Here is a 24,802-nt window from a genome sequence, read left to right as displayed (position 1 = left end):
GGTGTCTACATTTCTGCTGATCTCATTAATCATTTCATTGTCGTTGAGTTTTATGAATATTTTGAGATCTGTACATTTCAGAAAACTTAAACCTGAAGGCATTCTAGTAGCCCTATTTCATTGGCTGTGTTTATATTTTTTCACGTAGTGTAGAACCTTCGTCTTGGTTTAAACAAGTATCTATATTTGAAAAAACCTCTCATCATATGACCTACCTTCAGAAACCAGCTTCTCCCACAAACCCAAACCATCTAAATCTCATTAGCAGTGGCAATTACTTTCCTTTATTTGCAGATATGATGACTTTTCAGTGGCCCAGGAGCTTGGACAGACTACGCCTACAAGAAAGGATACAAGGTAGAGCCAAATCAATTATGAAAAGAAACTCCAGTGTAGTGTGAATTTGAAGCAGTGCTGTCAAGTGACCTTTATTATTCCATAATTGATACTTATTTACTTAAGTTCCTGTTTGAGTGATCAAAATTCTGTGAACAGTATTGGATGGGCAGAAGGCAACCTTGAAGATGAAAGCTGACATCCAGACAAGGACACTGAGGCTGTGTTGTCTGTTCTACTACCAGCTGTTGGTGAAGACTGCACGACACTGTGGATGAGGACCAACCTTCTGGAGGTGTGCCCCCATCGCAAGACCATGCACAAGTCCGGTGTGAGGAACACCTCATAGGAAAACCTGTATCCCTTATGTAGCTCTCGTCACGACAACACAGACACAGGTAAGTTCTTTAAAACGGGCGTTTAATGTTGGAGCGGTCTTGTGGAGCACCAAGATGCCGTGAGAACTGCAATCAGTATGAACAGAGTACAAATAATCACCACATTGTACATCACACATCAGAATAAAGTAAATACAAACGTTCTTAGCACAATCATAAATAAAAGTGCATTTACATAACTAAAATAAAATACCTCGTTGGCCTCTTGTCGCGAGAAGAGGTTCTTGAGTCTTCAGAGTGCCTTTTGCAGTTTCCTTAGGCTCTTCATGTGCATGACTGCAAAAGCCACCTATTAAAACACATAGAAGTTTAATAAAAAGTTTATCTTTAAATATGTTTATACCTTGTTAAAAAGACTGTTATAAAAGTGGTTTAAAAACATTTCATTGAAGCTTAAAAATACCGTAATAGTGTTATAAATATGTTTAAAAGAGTTAAAAGATGTAAATGTACATTGATATGTCATTTTATTTTGAAGGGCACATAAGAGGAAGTTCTGATTGCATGTAATGGTAATACTGGTTGTTGATTTGTTGAGGGTCGTGACCCCAGGTCAAAGGAGAAGAGTGTGTGTAATGGAGACGAGTGAGAGATGAAGCTGCGTTACTAATGAGAGAAAAGTTATGATAAAGAGTTGTGTAGCAGTATCTAAAGACTGTCTGCTCCACATTCTAAGGTTGGATATATGTGCTGCACCTATTTTGTGAGCAGTTAAAGACATTTCTGTGCGAAATTGACAAAGACAGTGACCAGTTATTTTGTCTAGGTTAATGTCAAGTTGTCATGACAAAGACATTGACCAGTTATTATGTCTAGGTTAATGTCAAGTTGTCATGACAAAGACAGTGACCAGTTATCATGTCTATGTCAATGTCAAGTTGTCATGACAAAGACAGTGACCAGTTATTATGTCTAGGTTAATAACAAGTTGTCATGAAAAAGACATTGACCAGTTATTATGTCTAGGTTAATGTCAAGTTGTCATGACAAAGACATTGACCAGTTATTATGTCTAGGTTAATGTCAAGTTGTCATGACAAAGACAGTGACCAGTTATCATGTCTATGTCAATGTCAAGTTGTCATGACAAAGACAGTGACCAGTTATTATGTCTAGGTTAATGTCAAGTTGTCATGACAAAGACAGTGACCAGTTATCATGTCTATGTCAATGTCAAGTTGTCATGACAAAGACATTGACCAGTTATTATGTCTATGTCAATGTCAAGTTGTCATGACAAAGACAGTGACCAGTTATTATGTCTAGGTTAATGTCAAGTTGTCATGACAAAGACAGTGACCAGTTATCATGTCTATGTCAATGTCAAGTTGTCATGACAAAGACAGTGACCAGTTATTATGTCTAGGTTAATGTCAAGTTGTCATGACAAAGACATTGACCAGTTATCATGTCTAGGTTAATGTCAAGTTGTCATGACAAAGACAGTGACCAGTTATCATGTCTAGGTTAATGTCAAGTTGTCATGACAAAGACAGTGACCAGTTATTTTGTCTAGGTTAATGTCAAGTTGTCATGACAAAGACAGTGACCAGTTATCATGTCTAGGTTAATGTCAAGTTGTAATGACAAAGACATTGACCAGTTATCATGTCTAGGTGAATGTCAAGTTGTCATGACAAAGACAGTGACCAGTTATTATGTCTAGGTTAATGTCAAGTTGTCATGACAAAGACAGTGACCAGTTATCATGTCTAGGTTAATGTCAAGTTGTCATGACAAAGACAGTGACCAGTTATCATGTCTAGGTTAATGTCAAGTTGTCATGACAAAGACATTGACCAGTTATTATGTCTAGGTTAATGTCAAGTTGTCATGACAAAGACATTGACCAGTTATCATGTCTAGGTTAATATCAAGTTGTCATGACAAAGACAGTGACGAGTTATCATGTCTAGGTTAATGTCAAGTTGTCATGACAAAGACAGTGACCAGTTATCATGTCTAGGTTAATGTCAAGTTGTCATGACAAAGACAGTGACCAGTTATCATGTCTAGGTTAATGTCAAGTTGTCATGACAAAGACAGTGACCAGTTATCATGTCTAGGTTAATGTCAAGTTGTCATGACAAAGACATTGACCAGTTATCATGTCTAGGTTAATGTCAAGTTGTCATGACAAAGACATTGACCAGTTATCATGTCTAGGTTAATGTCAAGTTGTCATGACAAAGACATTGACCAGTTATTATGTCTAGGTTAATGTCAAGTTGTCATGACAAAGACATTGACCAGTTATCATGTCTAGGTTAATGTCAAGTTGTCATGACAAAGACAGTGACCAGTTATCATGTCTAGGTTAATGTCAAGTTGTCATGACAAAGACAGTGACCAGTTATCATGTCTAGGTTAATGTCAAGTTGTCATGACAAAGACATTGACCAGTTATCATGTCCAGGTTAATGTCAAGTTGTCATGACAAAGACATTGACCAGTTATCATGTCTAGGTTAATGTCAAGTCGTCATGACAAAGACATCCAAAACCATGTCAACTTTACATTAGAGGTGACATAATTTACGGAATGACACTTAATGACAACAATGTTCACTGTAAAAAAAAAAAAGGTCAAATTTACGGTAAAATACCGGCAGCTGTGGTTGCCAGGAATGTACCGTAAAAAGAATGGGGAATCTGTACAAGACAAAACGGTACATCGGTAAGGTGACCTTAAATTTTACTGTAGATAACATATTTTTTCACTGAAAATCATTGTAAAAAAAACAAATATTGTAAACCATTATACTGTAATTTGCTGTAAAAAATAACAACTTTCCATAGATTTTTACAGTTAGCTGCAGTAAAAACAACAGTTATAATATAGTCCTTTTAACGGTAATTTGCTGTTAATTTAACGGTAATATGATGAACCCTATTGTGGTAAATAACTTTAAAAACAACAGAAATATCGTAAACCTTATTAAAGTCTATGTCAATAAAAAACACGGTAAAATTGTACAACAAATTACAATATTTTATTTTGACCAGTTTAATTTCACGGTAAAATCCTGGCAACCACAGCTGCTGGTATTTCACCGTTAAAAATACAGTACAAAACATGAGCAACATCAGTGGTTTGGCATAGCTTTTACATTTAGCAACTACTAAATCTAAAAATTTTTTAAAGATGCCCATATTAACCAAGGTACTGTGATCAATAATAATTATTAAGAACATTTTACATACCATCTGTGAAACAGACTGAACAGGTCATATTAATTGTCTATACACTCACAAAGCAGCATAGATCTTGAGAGTACAGCATGTGTCCATATATAGTATGACTGGTAATCCATGGTGGAATGAATAAACATGAAACAAATAGTCACTTGCCCCCGACTGATTAAGAGTAATGAGTCAGTGAGTCCGGCCTTGGTTGAAGAAAACACTCAAACATGGAGTGGAGTTTCAAATGCACATGGTGTCGAAGATACAAGCTCTGCTGAAGTACTCATATGTTGTCCATCGGGTGTTCACTTTGGACTGGCAGGATCCTCTCTGCAGCAAAAAATGGACACAAGGTTTCAAAGGTTTGATCAATGCAGTGCTTGCAAAAAATGTACAAAGATTAACAAAAACTTATGTCAAAATAAGCTCCCATGATAAATGATTTCATTAGTGATAAGTCTGCAGGTCTAAATATCTATTCAGGTTAAAGTGACACATCGACTCAAAAATACACAAAACACAAGAATTATTTGTTGGAAACAATGCATCTTAGTTAACCATTGATTTATGATAGAACTTGAAGTTAATGACTCAATAAGGTGGTAAAAAGATCTATTTCCTGTCATTCAATCTATATTTTATACTGTTAGTTTCCTTTATTATATGAAACTGCTCACCTGGACAATGAACCTGAGCTATACAGATTAATGTTTGCATTTTCTGTCCATCTTTCTTTTGCTACAGTGAACAATATCACTACTTACCTCTGAGTGAATCTATAGGTGCAGACTTGACTGAAGAAAGGTGAGTCTTATACAGACATGTTGCGATGTTTAGGGAATCCAGAAAATTGCCATCATCTCTACTTGAAGACTCACATGTTGACAAAGGAGGTTTCACTGCAGACTGACTTGATCCCACCTGCATTTAGAAAGAAAACAACAAAAAGGGCATACACCAATAAATAATTATAACAACTATGACAATAATGAGGCAAGAAATTCCTGTAAGAAGAGTGCAAAACAAGTTTCCCCCTATACTGCACAGTATGGGTTTGTGTTGCTTTTCACACTCTTCCTACAACACTCTATGACCACTAATAGCACCCTCATCAAAACAACAAAAATTGAAAGAAAATTTAAATAATTAAATGTTTTCTTATTAAAACATTAAAATAAATAATTGAGGGACTTTTGGAGGCAAATAACTAAGCTAGGCAGAGGATGCAAGAAACATGGACAAAAGAAAAAGGTCACTAAGAAAAGAGATTTCCATTTTACACATACTTTAGATTTTAGCTAAATGAGTAAAGCAGTTTAAGACCGAACACAGTGCCTAAATGCACAGATTGCATATTACAATAATATGACTAAAGTCCCATTCAATAAAATTAAAAGCTAGGCCATCCAAGTGGCCAAATTGGTAAAACACATACCAAGAATTTCCAACCAAGGTTTGATTCTGTCTTCAGCACGTTTTGGTCAGTCATCTTCTTGACACTGGTTTGCCTGTCACTCTCTTCTGATGCTGTTCACAAAAACAGGGCACTATTGTAAAGGGACAGAGAAAAACTTAAGAATGTTGCTTTAAAAAAATAAACAACAAAATATGTTTGGCTTTAATACAACTTGAAATCTTACCGTTTCCTAAGAGTCACAGGGACTTTGAATCGTTTCCCTCGGGTTGCAGTTCAAATTCAGCGCCTGAAAAGGGCAGGAACAAGACACTTCACTTTTTGCTCATAACAAAAGGACAAAATAAAATTTAGACAGCCGACAACTGTTTCAAATATCAGAGATCTGTGTTTACTTTACTAACCTTGAAAAAGATTCTCAGGTCTTAGCTGGATCAGCAAAAAAAAATAAAATAAGACAAATATAACTTTGTCTTCCATTTATTTTGTAAAACACTTGTAAACTTTTGCCCATTAAATAAAAACAACAGTCAACTCAAAATGTACTGTGGGCCCAGTCCTGCCTCATTCACTGCCTTTCATGGCATGGCAAGTGAAGGAGCAGAGAATCTTCAAAAGTTTCACTCTATTCTTCTTTCATTTGCTGATTTTCACCGTCCACTTTTCTTTGAGCTGCAAACTGTGAACACACCGTTTTCGTGCATTCTAGGGTCCTACAGCTGGCAAAGTGCCAACATGCGAACTGCTCCTTAAACGAAAGTGAAAGTTAAAAATTGCACTCACAGCAGTGAACTCTAAGTGACCCAGTAACAGCCTGTCTGCGTATTGTTGACATGGGGACAAGTCCTGGTAAACACGCAGTGACCCGACCAAAACACAGAGTGAAGGAATAACCGTTCGGGGGCCACAAATAGGCGGCCGGATGTTGTCCGCGGGCCGCGTATTGACGGCCTCTGGTCTAGTGGGTGCGCAACGGAATTTCATGACGTGGCTAAAGCACATTCAGCATTCACTGTATTTCACAGGGAAACCAAAATGCTCCCATACATATTACAGAACAGATGCAGGGTGGTTTTCATGTTCCTCTGCTCCTTCACTTGCAATGACTAACGCTGCGCGTCACGAGTGAGTGTGGATTCTACATGCGGTCATCACGTGAACACGCGCAACTTTTTTCATCAACCGATCCACGGACCACGTCCATGCCAATCCGTGGAGAGGCATCCTTACCGATCACGGATCAACGATGATCCGTTGCACCACTAGTCACCACCCTTAAACCTACTCTTGTGTATATGTCAGAAAACCTCTGAAAAAAAATCTCAGATGTCCTTCACTGACAGTTTTATTGTCTTGAACACATTTTGACCTTTGCACAATACCTGCTAGTCAAGTAAACTGTTTCAAACAAATAAAGGCAAAACATTTTAAAGCTTCTCCTGGCATTATAGAAAAGAAATCCAAAACTGGTAAAGCTCTAGACACTAAGTCAATGCCTGACAGATTAATCTCAACCATAGTCATGAAAACATGAATTACAAAAATGAAAAAATACTGCCTCAAAATATATATGACAAACATTACAATGACAAAGTTGTGAATGGACACAATAAGCAAGTGTCATCAATTTTGCAGAAACTTAGTGCTACAAAACACTATATGAAAACATCTGAGAACATGTTTCCCATTAACGAAAGCTAACAGATAAAATTAAGTAATGTGTATACTGTTACAACCACCTTATTGTGTCTCCGAACTTTAGTAACTTAAATTTACTTTTAAACAGAGCAATTTAAATGCAATGCCTGAAGGGGCTGTTTGCTCATTATGAAGACAAAAGAAAATTTAAAACAGTTTAAACACTGTAGTGTAAAATATATGACATCATTGAAAACAACAAGAATAAAGTTCTCAATAACAATAGCAATAGTACAGATAAAGTATACATTGCTTTAAACAAGCAGTGCTGTATAAAATCTCAATCTCAACAGTTCAGTTGAATGTAACCATTTTTTAAATGTCTCTGAATTTCAGTTATTTGAGTCCATTGTTTCAAAGATCAGAGACCAAACCTCTGAAAAGCATGCAGAAAATGCATGTGATAACAAAAAACATGAAATATTTAACTTCTCAATATCAGTTGGGATAACTGACAACACGAAAGAATGCAAACCTAATACAGAATATAGTTCCAAGTTAAGGTACAGTAAAGCTGACCGATCAGTTTGACAGTTTGTCTTTAAACTGTCTCTCGCCATTCGTGATCAGAGATCTGCAATGAGGGTGAGCACTCTTGGGTTGACATGCAGTGTCTTCTTTCTAGTTTTTTCAACTTTTGTTCCCTTCTCTGGGTTAATGTTGAAGAAACACCTTGATTAACACAAGAATCAATTATTATCCACTTTATAAAAGAAAAAAAAAAGGTGCAGAAGTAGAAAAACAAAAAAAAATTACCTCTGAAGGAACTCAAGTGTGGAGCCAAGTTTCACTGGATAGTGGATGTTCAGGCAGTAGTAGCTTCCAAGCATCAAACAGATTGCAGAGATGAAGTCAGTGATTTGGTCATTCACAACTTTGTGGTCAATACTCAGCATGAACAGCCTCGATGCATAGCAGGAGGAGCCTGGGAAGAGAATACAAGTGTAAAATAATTACCAGCAAACCCCCTTTTACTATCCAATTGTGTCTTAAGGGTCTGACAGTGCAGGAATTTAATGTAACATATCCTTAAATTAGCTTAGGTTCCTTGCAGTAAAACTTGTTAACTTACCACAAACAATGATACATGGTGTCACAGGCAGGCTTTCCATTTGGACTTCTTTTGCCAGGCATGTTTCTTCAACATAGTGGAAGAGGGTCTCCTCTTTTTCATCAAAATAGGACAGAAGAAGGAGCACCATATCTTTGACATCTTCTGAGCAGCCCTTCAGCTGTCCTCTCTGCATCCAGAGCTTTATGACAGCCTCCAGGACTCGCTTGCTCTTGTCTGTGCAAGTGGTTTTCAGAAAGTCCAGAAGCCGTTTTGCTTTCTTTTCCAGACTGGTGAGGAAAGTATCTTTTAGCGATACCCCAGTAAGCTCTTCAAAATGGACAGCCATTCCAACCTCCTGAAACAAAAAAGGCCACTCTTCTATGAGTATTTGCAAGTCTGCTCCCTTGTTGACTGCTTTACGCTGAGAGTAGTAGGTGCATTTCATTAGAGTTTTTACTTCTTCAGGACTGAAGCTTGTCTGCTCACTGAGAAGCTTCATTTCTTCTTTCTTCTCCTGCTGGCTTTCCAGTGTCTCACTGACTGGCAAAAACTTAATGTCCCACTTTATGCAGCCATATGTGTCTTGAATAGTAGCTCGCTTTTCAAGTGGGACTTCATCTGTGTCATCTGATCCTCCTCGTTTGCGCTTCTGTATCACTGGTGTAAAAGACCTCTTCATATTCTCAATTCGTGCTTGCATCTGTTTCACCAATGAGTGGTATCCTTGTCCTACCACATCCCCTTCTATAACATCCTGCAGTGAGTTGGGATACATTGCAACCAGTCTTTTGGCAATTTCTGTTGAGGCTCTTCTAAATGGAGCGGCACAGGCTTTCATCATCTCCTTTACAATGATGCGGATCATCTCCCTCCGCAATCTTGGCTTTGGCCTTTTTTCTCTCTTAAGACATTGCATCAAGTCTTCTGGGAAATTTTGGCATGGAATTTTAAAGTTATCGACCCAGTCCAGAGAGGACATTGGACAACTGGGCAAAAAGGAGGCAGAAAATGTGGAGCACGAAGATGGAGATGATATACTGGCCTGGCTGGAAATTTCACTGTTCGGTGCTGTAAAAAAGAATCAATTAAATGACTTAATTGTATTAAATACTGTTGGGGCTTTGTTTTTTTTATTCTTCACTGTACTTAAAGTATAACGGAAAAAGACTGAAAGCTCTTCATGGCTATTGTACATTGAAATTATAATACTTACTGGTTTTCTTCCATGCAGCCAGCAGTTTTCTTGCCTGAACTGGTCTCAGGACACAGTCCAGATCAGTCTCATTGATGAACTGTAAGTCCTCAGATGTCTCCACCCCTAATGATTGTAGTGCCTCCAGGACGATTTCAAGGATTGAGGCAGCCAGGTCTGGCAGTACTTTAGTGATTGAACTTCTTATGTTGTCACCCATTTCCAAGATGTCTGATAAAAGAATGTGAATAAATGTCAGTTTACACCAAGTGGTACATTTGGCCTTAAAATATGAAGCCAGTACTTACAGCCCAATTACTGTGACAGCACACAGTGTTTCAATTGAACCATTTGGTGCCCATACTTCATGTAAGATGTTAATGGATAGAAATCAATTAAGTCAATGATGTTCAGGCACTGCATCTTTTCATTTTCCTTTCTCACAGAGTACAGATGATACTGAGAATGGTATTCTGTCGAGTGCACCGACACCAGAAAATAGACACTGTCATTTTTTTATCAAAATAAGAACTACCTCACTAAACTCAATAGAGTCAGTGCCCCCAGTGACAAGAAATTGTCCTTTCTTGTATTGTGTTCCTTTGTACATCATTTCTACTGTTACCTTTGTATTGGTTTCAGTAAAGTCAAACTTTCCGACTGCATCTTGAATGGCTTTACTGTACAGCACTGAGTAAAATGGAGAACCACCTTTGACTTTCAAAACAGATTGACCCAATGACCCTGCTGCAAGATAAGCCTGAAACATCTGATGTCTTTCTGAGAGTGTATGGCAGAGGTTTTTGAAATTTTTGAAATTTCTCGCACATCTCTTGAAATAACTGTGCTTACTTTCAAAGCGCATTGTCCATAGTCTTATCAGGGGGCCAAATTTCAGAATCAGTGCTGGGTAATGGCGTAGAAAATGGTGTTTTGGTCTCAGGTTGATTTCTGGGAACAGAGCTTTTCTGTTCATCAAGATATGCTACCTGAGGCACAGAGATTTTCTGGGCACATACAATGTCCACAATATCTTTCAGCTGCAGAGTCAACTGCCACACATCATCTGTGGGGTCTTTGACTGTGTCACCAACTTTGAGAGGCAAAAATCGGAGGAAGTTCCAGTTCTGTACAGCCTGTCCTGAGAGTTTAGCTGCTGAAGGGCTGACCTCACATGGTTTTGTAGAAGCATCAGAGGCATGGTACCTAAACTGTTTGATGCGTCGATTCAGAGTGGAATAAGTGAACCTTTTTTTTTTCTTTATGAAATACTTAAGATACAGTGCCACATCGTAAGCCAAAACTCCCTCAAAGATGTCATGACCTAGACATGGTGGCAAGCCTGGCATACAAACATGGAAGTATTTCAAAGAATTGAATACTGACCGGAACTTTACTCCTTCGACATCTGGTGTATTGTCAATCTGAAGGCGATCAACAGCAGAGTTGTAGTTATCTTGGGTACGCTCTGGTCCACACAGATTTGGGTCAGCATCCTGAAATTCAGATCTGGTTATTAGGCAGTACCTGCAGAAGTACTTTGAGGAACTAAAATTTTCAGAGAAGCCACCAATGCAGTGAGAACCCAAATTATCTCCAGCAATGCAAAACAAGGTTCCTTTGACTTTAGTTTCATCTGGTGCAACAATTCCATTGTCCTCCAATTCCTTCAAGTCTGCTAGTAATTCTGAGAACACCTTAGCATGACCAAACTCTTTGAAATCCTTCTCCCTGCACAGTAAGACAAGAGACATGTGGTCTGTGTCTGAACGAACATGAAGTGGCAAGTTAGCCACTGATGCATATACAGCTAATACCTTGTGTTTTGTCCTTGCAGAGCCTAAAGGGTTAACAACTTCAAAGGCATCCTGGTAAAGTACTAGCTTGAGGCATGATGGGTTTTGACCAAAAAAATCATTTGATTTAAATAACTTACTATCACTTATGTCACATAGAACATCAACAGGAGACTCAGTATAGGGCTCTTCTGATTTCTGCATCAGATCAGACTCTAACAAACATTTTAAAGTCTCTCTTAAAGGCACATAGTAGGCAAACCTATCTATCCTGTTCTCATCTCTCCCTAAAAACATTTTCTTTGGTTCCACATAGTTGAAGGCTTTTTTAAAAGTCTGAGCTCTTGAGTACACTGTCCTCATTGGCCCCGTATGACATGCAGAAAACAGATCAAAGCCTTTGACAGACTCACACACTTTGTTGATGTCCTCATCTGACAATGATGTGTCATCTTTCAACAGTGATGCAAGTTTACTCAAACTGTATGTCTGACCCAACTCATGTATGTTCTGCCTTTCCTCCACAATGTTCTGTATGGTCGAAGCAGGCAGTAGAAACTGACCCTGCAATTTTAAGTAGAATAGTGAAACGTTTCCCAGAAAAAGATCACAGAATTCTGGGGACATTTCTGTATTACCTTCATCTGTACTGGATTCTGCAGCTGCCTCAGAAACCAGGGGGACAAAGTCATCTGATGTGGTTGGAACAGATGATGATTGGCATGCAGAATCTCTATATAAATCACGACTGCTGCTGTCTGAAAATTCTCTGTGTTTACGTGACATGTGGGCAGTAAAAGATGATTTGACCTTAAAAGTGTTTGCGCATCCTCTTACTGGACAAGTCACCACATGTCCTTCCACAATATGGCTCTTCAGATGAGCTATTAACTCTTTAGAGTCTTGACACTGGCGTTCACACATCGCCATTGCGCATTTAAAAGCGGCAACCTCCTTCACAACAGCTACATTGGTCGGGGCAGTGTGTCTCCGGTAAAAATGAGACTTAAACGCTCCATACCTGGTAAATGTCTGCTTGCAGTCAGCTTCAATACACTTAAAGAAACAACGTGGCTCATTCCGATGAAGTTCACAATGAAGCACGTAGCCCTTTAATGATTGAACTACCTTGCCACAGAAATTACAGCTCAACATGTCTTCATATACTTCTGTAACAGCTACTTAGCTAACTTAGCACTTGTTCAAAATAAAAATTAAACACGTGCAATACCTTCCTCTCAACAACAAAGATAACGAAAACATTAAATTCTCAGTCAAAACTGTGCTGGTGGGTTTTTATAACAGTGATAAAAATAGCCTCCCAACCTAGCAAACTTGAAGTAACATTAAAATAGCGTCGGAAATAACTGAGACAAACTTCAAATTACTTTTTACTTTAATACTGGCGAATCTTTTTTTCATATGTACTCACCTCACGAATAATTTTCAGCAGCCAGGGTGTCGAAAAAGTCCAAAAATGCTGTAGTACCAGCAGCTAAAACGGCGCGGCGAGTTCAAAACTGCGTCCGTTAGCGTGGTCAAGAGTCTCCTGCAGTCAAACGAAAAAAGAGCGGTCTCCACACAGCTCAGCATCGCGCCGCGCTATTGGTGAAAACGCTCTGTAACTTCGGCAATTGGATACAAGCTTCCATGAGGGGAGGGTTCTACCAAAACGACTTTTTTTTCTTCCAATTTCGAGCGCTCTGCAATTCAAACTGTCACAGAAGAAGACGTAAAACGTCTGTACCTGATCTGTATACGGTAAACCAGCAGTCTAGCTGTCAATCAACAACCATCACACCAACTCGAGATTTAAGGCGGACCCACTTAAGGTGGTCTGTTTATATATGAGACATAACAGGACAGAATTTTTTTTTCGTAAAATCAACTTTATTCAGCAACTATGAACCTTATTTAAGCATTTTGTTGTGTGTGGAAATTATGGATAGTTTTAATTTAATGTGCATATCATCAGTATCTGAAACTTGAAATAAGAACATATATTTTAAGGTGATTTACTTGACTGTTTTCTCCTCAGCTTCTACTCTTTTTTTTCCTCTGAAATTTTTATTTTTTTCTTCAAATTTGCACTCTATTTTTTTCTTTCTTTCTGTAAATGAAGAAACAGTAAACAGACGGTAAAAACAAAAAGGGTTGATTTTTTATTAATTTCACTATTTTGTCATTTGTGGAAATTGAATGTTTTTCTTATGATAAGATACCATTTTCAATTGTTTTGTCTTTTATTGCTGATGTATATTCCCTTTTTACAGTATTTACTGTTTACATTTTTAAGGTGGACCATATTTTTAACATTTTGCTTATGTAAAAATGAAGGTTTCGTGTTTGCATTCACAATCAACAGGTTTATACTGTAAATTTGAATGTGCACAACTCCATAAGCTGTAGTTTTACCCAAATAATACTGTAAAATTTAAGGTTTTTAGATATTTTTAACATTACAGTATTTTCTTATAAAATGTATGTATATCTATTTGTTTTCACTGTAAATCACTATCATTTTAACATTTTTTTACAGTAAAAATCAAAGTTTTTTCCAGTCTCTCAATTAACTGTTATTTAATGTATTTAATAAAGTAAAAGAACATTTTTGGTTTTACAGTCTTTTACTGTTGCTATTTGACGGTATTTTGCTGTATTTTTTGCTGACTTTTTTTACAGTGTTGTCTTCACTGCAGCGTAGGAGCTGCGACTATCCAACCAGCTAAACTCTAACTTATAGAAAGAGGACTTGAGTCGTAGTATAGTTTACTGTGGCTCATCTTCATACACAGATAGAGTGAAAACTGTAATAAACAATACAAAAAATTACAATTTGCTGATTTCACATGGTTTTCACAGTGCAAATCCGTGTACATGAATTCTCTTTTTAATTACAACAAATTAAATGCTTTTTTAAATGTAAATAATATATATATATAATATTTCAACCTTAAATAATCATTAAACTATTACATTAATTATTTATATACTTACGACATTGCGTCTGTGGCGCTTACAGTGTCTGAAAAGGAAGAGAACAAAGCCATGTGCTCTCACTGAACTTATTCACTGGAAAGGACTAGAAAAAAGTCACAGTCTACAAGCATGACAAAATGACCTTAGAAATAAAAGTAGCCTTACCAAAATAAAAGTCTCAACAATCTTTTGCCTTAACCCTGTCAGACCCACGGTTGCAAAATTACAACATCAGTTTAAGATATTCTTTAAAAAAAAATCAACAAAGTTTTTTTTTTAAAGACTACATTTACATAGTCAATGGGTCCTATTGTTTCACCCTGCATTGCAATTGGGTGATCAATGTGTTCATAGGTCCAGCCACCAGGCCATGGACTCACACAACCTGCAGGCTTTTCTTCAGACTCATCTCTTTATTTTATTGGACTGGATTTCCCATTATTCAAGTGAGTAAAAATTCTATATGTAGCAGTATTTGAAACTGCATCTGTGTCTCATCAGTTAAAAATAATTAACAGATTTTTAAAAAGAAATTTTTTTTTTACTGATCCTGGGCTTTGTTTTTTTTTTAGCCCAAATAGCTTCTTGTTGCATTAGAGTAGGCAGAAACAGGTTCTGAATGTTTTGGGGGGTTGCTTGTTGTATTGTTCAGGGAGAGGTGTGAATGTTCTGTAATGTGGGGATGCGAAGTGTTCCCTTTTAGTATGATAAAAAGAGACCCTAATAGGCCATCCACATACTATTGTGTAAATTTGGTGGAATGTGAAAGTCAGATTAGGATACATTTGAATTGAAACTATTTAGCCTGGAGAATATATGCTCATCTGTTATACTCGCTTACGCACATATTTATTAATATGTTTGTTTTACTTTTTCCATTTCAGAATGCCACCAACAAAGAGATATGTTCTCTACAGTGTGCAGGGTGTGACTGATAAATGGAGAAAGTGATTTTGAGATGGATTCAGACACTGATACCAGCGCAAGAGGCAGATGAACATGCAAAGTGGACAAAGAAAATCTACAGTCCACTGACTGCCCAGCTGACGATTATATGAACATTGAGCCCCAAACTACCAAACACAAAATGCCCCGCAACCAGTATCATTGGCTAAAAAAGGATTTCATTAGTCCCAATACTGATTTCTCTGGTCCAGATAACACCGATAATGTAATTTCCCTCCACACACCACTAGAGTACTTCAAGAACTTTGTGTCCGATTATATAGAATAGATATACCAACACCCTACGCAGCAAGTGTGATGTTCGTCTTTGCTTTCGGAGGAAAAGAACTGTTTCTGGGACTTACACTGCAAATGAACAAAGCTGAACACTGGGACACTTGGACTTTGAATGCTCAGAAGGGATTTTGTAAATTTTGTAAATACAGTATTATCTTCGTTTTTTTAATTATTAAATGACTTCATAAAAAAATAGGATTGTTTTATGATTATTATCCATGGCATAAGCTGTTATGAGGCAACATTAGCATTCAACACTGCAAAGAAAACCTAAGTTGTTTAGTATATTTGTCCAAACAAGGTGAGTATAAATACAGAAATTCTGCTCCCAACCAGGCCCAGCATTGCAATATTACAACATATCCCTAAAATCTTCCTAAAACATCAAAATTTTAAAAACCCTTTAATTTGTGTATCAGAGTCCCCCTTCAAAAACATATGAGCGGTGAAACAATTTTTTTTCTCAAGTATTTCTATATCTGGGTCTAACAGGGTTAAAGGCAACACAACAACATTCATAAGCATTCATAAAGCCTCCATAAACTTAATGAAAGCTGTCATGTCATGGTTATGACAGTGTCATGTCAGTCTTATGCACACCCCCTTCAAATATAGTGTTACCAACCACACTCTTAATCTTGTTATCTGAGCATTTTTTGATCCTCCAATCACTTCTTTCATTCAATTTTCAGGCACTATCACAGGCAGGATTTTATATCTTTGATCTTTGATTGTTTTAACCTTTTATCTTTTGCTGTTTTTATTATTCTCACAATGTTCGTTTTATTTCCCTTTATCTGTTGGTGGTTTTGACCCTTTTATATTGTTTTTTTTTCTTTTTATTTTCTTTTTCTTTTTTTTCTTTTTTTTTCTCTCTTTTCTTCTTTTTTTCTTCTCTTGTCTGCATATATATTTCTGGTTTGTGTCATGTTTGTCACAAACTGTCAAATATTAATGCAATTTATTCTTGCAGCAAAAGAAAAGAAAGAAAACCTTTTTCTTCTGTGCTTGTGACTGTGTGCATGCAACCATCACCATCCCTCTTAGAACTCTGGCCTATCTTTTATTGGCAGCTAATATCATGTTCTGTAAAAGAGGGCGTGCACACCTAGGTGGGCCAAAAAATAAATAAATAAATAAAAAATAAGAGAAAGTGAAAGAAAGATTGCATAAGGATATACAAAGGGACAGGGAGAGAGAAGGAGAGAGAGACCTAACACACTTAGATGGAGAGGGACCATCTCACCATGATGCCAAAAAAAAAAAAATCTGTGGGGTGATACTAATGATTAAGCAACCCTTAGTGTCCACAATCATTACTGAAGCTTGGGTCGCAGAGGGTTGCCGCCGTGCTGTGTTCTATTTGTGTAACGAGACCACCACTGGTGCAGATGAAACCACTTGGGTCAGATCAGCCTAGCGGTACGGCCCGGCACCCGGGCCGCGAGAGCAGTCAGACCGAAGGACCCAACCCGCCGCGGGAGACCCAGGCCAGGGGACGAGCCAAGGACCCAGACCGGAAGCAAGCAGGTACCGCCGGAGCACCCAGGGCGACCCCCAGGTCACCCAGTAGGAGGAAAGGGGGGCGAGGGGGGAGAGATCCCTCAGCCCCCCAAAGGGACACCCCCACAACACCGCCCCCACAGCCCCCCAAGACGGAGCCAAAGGAGCCACCAGGGCCGAGGGGGCCCGGCACCAGGAGCAGACAGCCAGGCAGACGGGCAGGACCAGGACCAGAGCCCGCCAACCGGCGCGCCGGAGCGGGGGGAGGGCGGAGGCAGCAGGGCCAATCCCCCCAGCCCCCCCCAGACGGCCTGACCACTCCCCCCCGCCACGCCCCCCACCCACGCCCTGCGACTGATGGACCAGGCCGCGGGGGCATGGAGGGACACCCCAATGGCTGCCGTAGTAACACCCCCCCAGCTGCGCACCACCCCACCCCCCCAAGAGGACCGCGAGGGAACCCCGGGAAACCCGGCCCCGAGGGCAGCCGCGGACCAGGCCAACACAGGGGAGGGGGCAGCAGGGGGACGGAGGTGTATTATTTTTTTGAAAGTGGCGAGTGGAATGAGAGAGGTCAGCTTTAGGGATTGTTGAAGGTGATTCCAGTCATTTGCAGCGGAAAACTGGAAGGAGGTGCGACCAAAGGAGGTCCGGGTTTTGGGTGGAATGAGTTTGATAAGGCTACTTGAGCGCAGGCTACGGTTTGTGCTGTGAAGTCTGATTAGTGACTGTAGATATAACGGGGTTTTACCAGGGAGGGATTTGTAAATGAATAGAAACCAGTGTGTTTGTCTGTGAGAGTGGAGTGAAGGCCTGTTCAGCTGAGAGTACAGGTGACAGTGGTGAATGGGGCTCCAGTGACAAAACGGATAGCAGCGTGGTAAATGACATCCAGTTTGTGAAGGAGAGTGTTGGAAGCGCACCTGTAGACTATGTCACTGTAATCAAGAATAGGGAGGACTGTCATCTGAACCAGAAGCTGTTTAGCAGAGTGTGTGAAGGAGGATTTGTTGGGATAAAGAAAACTAATGCAGGATTTGACCTTAATGAGTAGTGTGTTGATGTGTGCTTCGAAAGAAAGTTTGCTGTCAAGTCAGATCCCTAGGTATTTGTAACAGTCAACAAACTCAATCTCCGACCCATCCAGGGAGGAGATTTTGAGGGGGCTGTTGGGCAATGGTATGTTTTTGTTAAAAACCATACATTTAGTTTTATTGGAATTTAAAACCAAATGGAGCCTCATGAGAGCATGTTGGACACTATGGAAACTGGCCTGTAATGTGGACAGTGCTGTGGTCAGGGAGGAACTAGATGTATAAATAATTGTGTCATCTGCATATAGATGGATATGAGAATCACCTGCTGCAAGGGCAATGTCATTAACATAAATGTTGAACAGTGTAGGACCCAATATACTCCCTTGTGGGACACCAATAGAGAGAGGCAGGGGATCTGAAAAGAGCCCCTCCACCCTTACAGACTAAAGACAATCAGAGCAGTAACTCTCAAACCAGGCAAGACAGCTCTCAGAGAGTCCAATATCTCTAAGCCTGTCTAGCAGTATGCCGTGGTCCACAGAGTCAAATGCCTTGGCCAATCTTACCTCTGCTGTTTTTGGTGTACATGTTGTGGTGATTGTAACATGTTTGTGACTTTTTAGTTGGTTTCTTTTGTGGAGTCTCTCTCCTTCTCTCAGAGATTGAGCAGCTCCTTGCACACCTGCACCTTTACACCTTCACACCTGCACCTGATCTCTGCAATCACCACCTGCATTTAAGCCCTGCTGGGAGGTTTCTTCAGTGCCAGATTATTCCAGCATCGGAAGTGGTATCTGGACCTGTTCTGTTGTGAATTTACTGGTTTGTTATCAAGTGTTCCAGCTTTGTGCTTTTTACCTGTGACTAACCTTGCTGTCTCTGTTCTTCCAGTGCCTCCACCAGGCCCCAGTGTTTTTTCCCTATTGCTGCTGAAGTATCTGATATTCAACCACATTAGATTAAGTATATGTTGCTAGTCTGTGTTGTTTAAAATAAGTCCAGGGACCCACAAGAATGAGTTACAATAGTAGGCTCCAGAAGCCTCTAGGAAGGGCCTAAAAAAGATCACCTTTGACATAGGCAAATATATGATTGACAGTGACAGTTGACGTCTCTGTTTTTCACTATATTAGGAATATATCCACATAAAAATTAAGATAAATAAGACAGTATTATATAACATGTATCTTACAGTGTTGTATATATCAAACTTACCTGCTTAGCTTCTGTATCCAGCCTCTGGCGTTTTCTGGAAGGGCTATCATCTGAAATGATGAGTGTGTCCTGTGAGCCCGAGGAATTATGGGATGATGTTTGGGACTGCTCAGGAGATGCCACCATGGAGACAGATTCTGACCCCTAATAGACAAGAAGTAGCAAAAAATAAAAGTCTTTAAATTACAAAGAGCTCCCACCAAAGTGAACCTCTAATAAAAACTTGTATTTGTAACCCCTTCTGTTACTGCTGGGACAACAAACTTTTCAAAGGCTAAGAAAATATGGAGCTATATCCAGGTCAAATGTTTTGATCATTTGAAAAAAAATAATTAAAACTAAAAGTTCAAGTTTTGAGCTTGAAATTTGAAAAATAAATCAATGTATTCAGAATAAAAATGAGCATATGAAAAGTTTTTTCAAGTTAAATTTTTTTTGATTCAACTCTGAAATTATTTGAACAAATTATTTATTTTCAATTTTCACTTTCATAAATATTTTAATATTTAAGGTCTTATTTTTTTCAGTTTCATATTTTATGTTTCAGCTTCAAATCCAGATTTTTCCAGTTTCAAATCGTTTTTTTTTTCACATTCAGATCTTTTTTTCACTTTCAGATTGTATTTTTTCAGTTTCAGACTTTTGACCCTGTCCTGTCGTGGGAGGCGTGGCATCCGCTGAAAGGGGCGTTGAATCATGAGTGATGGCATAACAAGGAAGGCTTAGAACCTCCCTCGAGCACGTTGCCTTCAGGAAACGTAGGTACCGCGAGCACTGCGACTCTTCGCTGTCTTTACAGCAAATTCACGGATTGGCAGAGAAAAAACGAACGCCAGTGGCAAAGTTCCGTTTAGCAAGCGGTGTCAGACTATTCTCGGCACTAATGGCGGTATAAGAGTGATAAACTAGGCCAGATTTTGCAGTTCAACAGCCCCACTGTAGGGATGACGTTTCCCACTTCCACCTACCACAGTGAACGCACCGCCCGCGATGGCCGCTCAACCAGGGCAACCTGCCGGCGACAGCATACAGGTAAGAAATAATCACTGTTTTTTGGAGAGATACTACGGAGCCCCTACGGAGCCCCTAAAGTGACATGGGCAGAAATTTTTTTTTGGAAAGTATCTTGTGCGCACGAGATACTTTCTCGTGAGCACGAGATACTTTCACGTGAGCACGAGATACTTTCACGTGCGCACCAGATACTTTCACGTGCGCACAAGAAAGTATCTGTTGCTCACGAGAAAGTATCAGCCAATCATACTGTAGATTCCAGGGTATGTGGTTGTGAAACGATCCCTTTAGCCATGCCTGAGACCAGAGCGCACCGAGACCAGAGCGCACCGAGACCAGAGCGCACCGAGACCAGAGCGCACCGAGACCAGAGCGCACAGAGACCAGAGCGCACCGAGACCAAGACTAGTCGATATCATCCTGCATTTAGGCAGTTATTTAATGAGGACTATGTTTGATTCTTTGTTACAATGGGTAGCCTATCTGCAAACGTTTTATCCTCAGCCCGTTACTGTATTATTGATCAGTCTGACGTTCGTTTACCTGCATATGAAAAGTGCTTTAATTCCTTTAATTTGAACATTATACTGAAGAACTGATTTAGCTTTGGTAGTCTTTGGTAGTCTTTGGCAAATCAAAGTGAACTTATTTTTATTGATCAGATATTATCTGTGGTAATAATACTGTTACATGTGGTCACTAGATGGCGCCCTTGCTCTTTGTATTGTACTGTTCTGTCAAAGGTTACACTGTGCGTGCAGATGTGACGTCATCACACAGTATTTGCGCCCTGTTATGTTAATGAAGAGGAGAGCAGGAGATTATGTTTTATGCCAGGATATTAATGATGAAACCTCCTGTACGGCCTCAATAAATATGTCAAAGTCTAAAGAGTAGAGACTGACTCAAGCTTTGCTTATTCTCCACAGCAAGAAGACAGCTGCGCACTCCAGTGCTTTACAAATACATTGAGCAATTTCCTAATCAGTGTTCTATTAGCTTTGATATACCAGCAGTGTAAAACGGACTTCAGCAAATCTGGACCAAGCATAAAACATCATGATAGTGTTAACATAATGGGTTAAAGGAATTAAAGCACTTTTCATATGCAGGTAAACGAACGTCAGACTGATCAATAATACAGTAACGGGGTGAGGATAAAACGTTTGCAGAGACGTCAGCAGATAGGCTACCCATTGTAACAAAGGATCAAACATAGTCCTCATTCAATAACTGCCTAAATGCGGGATGATATCGACTAGTCTTGGTCTCGGTGCGCTCTGGTCTCGGTGCGTTCTGGTCTCGGTGCGCTCTGGTCTCGGTGCGCTCTGGTCTCAGTGCGTTCTGGTCTCAGTGCGCTCTGGTCTCGGGCATGGCTAAAGGGATCGCTTCACAACCACATACCCTGGAATCTACACTATGATTGGCTGATACTTTCTCGTGAGCAACAGATACTTTTTCGTGCGCACGAGAAAGTATCTGGTGCGCACGAGAAAGTATCTGGTGCTCACGAGAAAGTATCTCGTGCGCACGAGAAAGTATCTGGTGCTCACGGGAAAGTATCTGGTGCTCACGAGATACTTTCTCATGCGCACGTGAAAGTATCTCTGGATATAGCTCCATAAGTAAACAGGTACAAATGATTATGTTAATATGAAAATCAGTGAACATAAATAACATTAGTCTACCAGTCAATATTTTTTCATCTGGAATAAATCTTTTAAAATGATATAAATAATTTTAAGCATTAAACAGAAGGGTAATCAATTTGAGCATCTACAGTATTCTTGTAAAACAAATTCAATAGATAAATTGCTTTTGGCACAAGTTGATTCCACAATGTTAATTTCTTACCTGCATTCAAAAATTCACTCAGACTTGGCTCTGAAATTCTGACAAACTTTTGGGCATCACCAAGTTTTGCTTTGAGCAGCATTCTCCCTGCAGAGATTACAACACAAGATGCACAAAGTTAAAAAAAAACATGCTTAGTAAAATAAACAAAAGCAGAATACTTCAATGAATATTTACATTAGTACCAATGTGTCACCTCTCTCTCTCTCTCTCTCTCTCTCTCTCTCTCTCTCTTAATGTTTATGGCAGTAACACATTTTAGCTCATTTGATCCTTTCTATATCGATGTTTATTCTTCTAAATTACTTGTGCATGCCGGATATTTTTAATCACACATTTTAACGGGCTGTAAACACGACGTAAAGGCGCTCCGTATTACTTACATTCATAATTACATGATCTGTACACCCTGACGGTGAGACGAGAGGGAGGGGGAGGGGAGGACGCAACAGACGAACGGACTGAATATGAACGTCAGTGCAGACGTGCCTGTTACATATGAATTCACGGGCACATGTATTGGTTGTAACGTCCTCTCCTGTGGATAAAAACACAGACTCCCTCCGCGGAAACTTCTCCCTTTTCTTCCGCGAGGCCGAGTTGGTAACTCTCTCACACATGCGCACTGAACGAAAGTGAAAGAGAAGCTCTGCCACTTGGATCAATTGGACCGACATAAAGCACATACTGTAGTTAAATATAGAATGAATAAAGTAATTTGACAATATAAAGCGATGCCCGCACATGCTGCATCATCGTCTCCCCGTCTCTGTGTTCATGCAAGAGTAATACACATCAGCGACAACGAGCTGCACAACACGATACAAAAACGGCTTCAGCTGAACAGATTTTAAATAAGGCCAATTTATCAAGTGCATTATCTCAAATTTATCAAAGTATGTAACAATATGTTGTTTTAAGTCACCACATTGTCAGCAATATTTAACTTGATTTATGCGGGCAGCGTGTTACTGGCTTTAAATATAAATGTAAGACTCTTCTGAACATAAATGTAACTTAAGTCAGAGATAGCTTGTAAAGGTAACTTTAGCTCGTTAACCTCACTCCCGCCCACACGCAGAGTGCTATTTTACTGGAAAATGTTTCAAGGAACACAATCACATTTATCACCCCACACTGTATTTCCATTGATAACATACCTTTTCGCAAATAATGTTAATATTATCTATCCAATGCTTATTAGTTGCAAGGTGCTCGTACATTTAAGCTAGCTATCAACACGGTCACATTTAGCATTGTAGAATTCGGTATTGTAAGATTCGGAAAGCAGCTTAGTATATGGGGAATAACAATATAAAGTTATTCTTAAGTGCTACGTCGGCGAAAATATCAAAAACCTGGTTTTATTTAAGATTAAGAGACACTTACCGCAGTCAGTCCACAGAGGAAAAATGGCGCGTGCACTTGTTAAATTCTGCTCGATGTCAGTTAGACGAGACGCCGAGGTGGGTGGAGCTTTGCAGAGTGCTTCTGACACCACGTCTTTTTACTCCAGGAATTAACACCAACACTAGGGGGCATTCTACTCCCAAGGTTGTTAGAATGATTCTGAAAGAGTCAATATACTTTTACACTGCATATTTAACACTGCAGATTTTACTGTGTAGTTCATGGAGACACATTTGCCTCTTTAGTGTTAAAAATACGAGTCTCCTATAAGACAGAGGACGTTTGTATACTTCAAATGAGTCTTTGCTGGAGTATAAGGAATGAAGAGATGAACAAAAACTTTCTGTTTATATAAACATGAATAAAGATGTAAAACTAAGAATGGGAAGAAAATTATTTGCTGAATGTTGATTCTTGTTATAAAGCCGTGTGGAGGAACTTAAGGGGTGTGTAGTTTCCTCCTCTCCTCTGTGTGTGTGTGTGTGTGTGCATGCAGGATGAGAAAGGGAGGGGCAACAGAAAGCCCATTTTTTAAAATAGCTCTTTAGATTTTAAGAAGATAGATCATTGAATAGAAGGTATTAAGCATTATAAATTTAAAATGCATACAAGAGAAAAGTGAGAAATCTGTTATGTGTAGGAATAACATGATAGATAAGATAGATTTATTTCTGTTGTAGGAAAATAGCAAATATTAATAGATAGATTAAATTGTTTAAAGATCTGGATGATAATAAATTGCTGAACTTGTGTCTTGTTCTATAATGTGTGAGAGTTGGGGAAGATGAAGAACATGGAATGCGTCTAAATTTGGATCTCCAAAGGACAGACAAGAAGAGTGTTGACTGTGCTTCACACCAAAAGGAGGTTTGCTGATGAAATGCTGATGCTCATCACATCCTGAATTCAATTGAACAAGCTAGAGCGATTTTATCCACAAACTCTTGCAACATGTGTCTGTGTTTACTTATTTGTGCATACATTAATTTATAGTTGATACACAATTAGCTTGTTTGTGCACATGGGCTAAGAGTGTTTTCCTTACTTGTTGTTGCTATAAATAAGATCCTTTATTTGCTTAGGGTTAATGAAGTATGTCTGTGATACATATCAAAATAATTTAAAGGGGAAGCTTGGCAATTGACTGACCGATTAAAACATTTAATTAATTAATAAAGTGTCGTAGACCTAATTGATCATTTGAGAAAAGGTTAATTTGGTAAAGTATTGATAAAAGCTATAGAGTAGTTAGATAATTTTAAGATAAACACTAATGATCAAAGCATTGTGTGATGAACAAGTGACTTGACTTGTTATATCAAGGGAGTTTTGATTTCCTCTAAAGTTGCCAAATTAATTCTTCTTTTCTTGATTAATTGTGACTATATAGTGTTTCAAAAATAACTTTTTAATTAATCTGTGTTGATTAATAAAAGGGGGGTATAAGGGAGGTAATATCATGTCAAAAATTGACT

General features: G+C 39.0%; 1 protein-coding gene across 5 annotated transcripts; it reads right to left on the bottom strand.

Annotated features, from left to right (window-relative positions):
- Window positions 1–739: 739 nt before the first annotated feature.
- Window positions 740–23,626, bottom strand: LOC117809748. Of its 5 annotated transcripts, XM_034679224.1 has the most exons (11): window positions 23,307–23,626; window positions 21,918–22,004; window positions 19,050–19,193; window positions 10,664–10,773; window positions 9,299–9,508; window positions 8,104–9,153; window positions 7,788–7,956; window positions 5,560–5,622; window positions 5,355–5,466; window positions 4,684–4,840; window positions 3,705–4,249 (listed from the first exon to the last, which is right to left on the bottom strand). In XM_034679224.1, exons 5-8 carry the CDS (start codon window positions 9,495–9,497, stop codon window positions 5,616–5,618), a joined length of 1,425 nt encoding a protein of 474 aa, XP_034535115.1. In that variant the 5' UTR covers window positions 9,498–9,508; window positions 10,664–10,773; window positions 19,050–19,193; window positions 21,918–22,004; window positions 23,307–23,626; the 3' UTR covers window positions 3,705–4,249; window positions 4,684–4,840; window positions 5,355–5,466; window positions 5,560–5,615. The 5 variants fall into 5 exon arrangements, 1 of the variants encoding a protein (XP_034535115.1); XR_004630615.1 differs by lacking the exons at window positions 3,705–4,249; window positions 4,684–4,840; window positions 7,788–7,956; ... (1 more) ...; window positions 9,299–9,508; window positions 10,664–10,773 and adding exons at window positions 740–800; window positions 928–1,023 and having other exon boundaries at window positions 23,307–23,437; XR_004630617.1 differs by lacking the exons at window positions 3,705–4,249; window positions 4,684–4,840; window positions 5,355–5,466; ... (3 more) ...; window positions 9,299–9,508; window positions 10,664–10,773 and adding exons at window positions 740–800; window positions 928–1,023; window positions 14,071–14,155 and having other exon boundaries at window positions 23,307–23,430.
- Window positions 23,627–24,802: the final 1,176 nt, after the last annotated feature.

Source organism: Notolabrus celidotus, chromosome 3, assembly GCF_009762535.1.
Source record: "Notolabrus celidotus isolate fNotCel1 chromosome 3, fNotCel1.pri, whole genome shotgun sequence".
In the NCBI taxonomy this organism is placed as follows: Eukaryota; Metazoa; Chordata; class Actinopteri; order Labriformes; family Labridae; genus Notolabrus; species Notolabrus celidotus.
The sequence above is the reverse complement of the archived record's forward strand: the minus strand, read 5'-3'. Positions and strand labels throughout refer to the sequence as shown.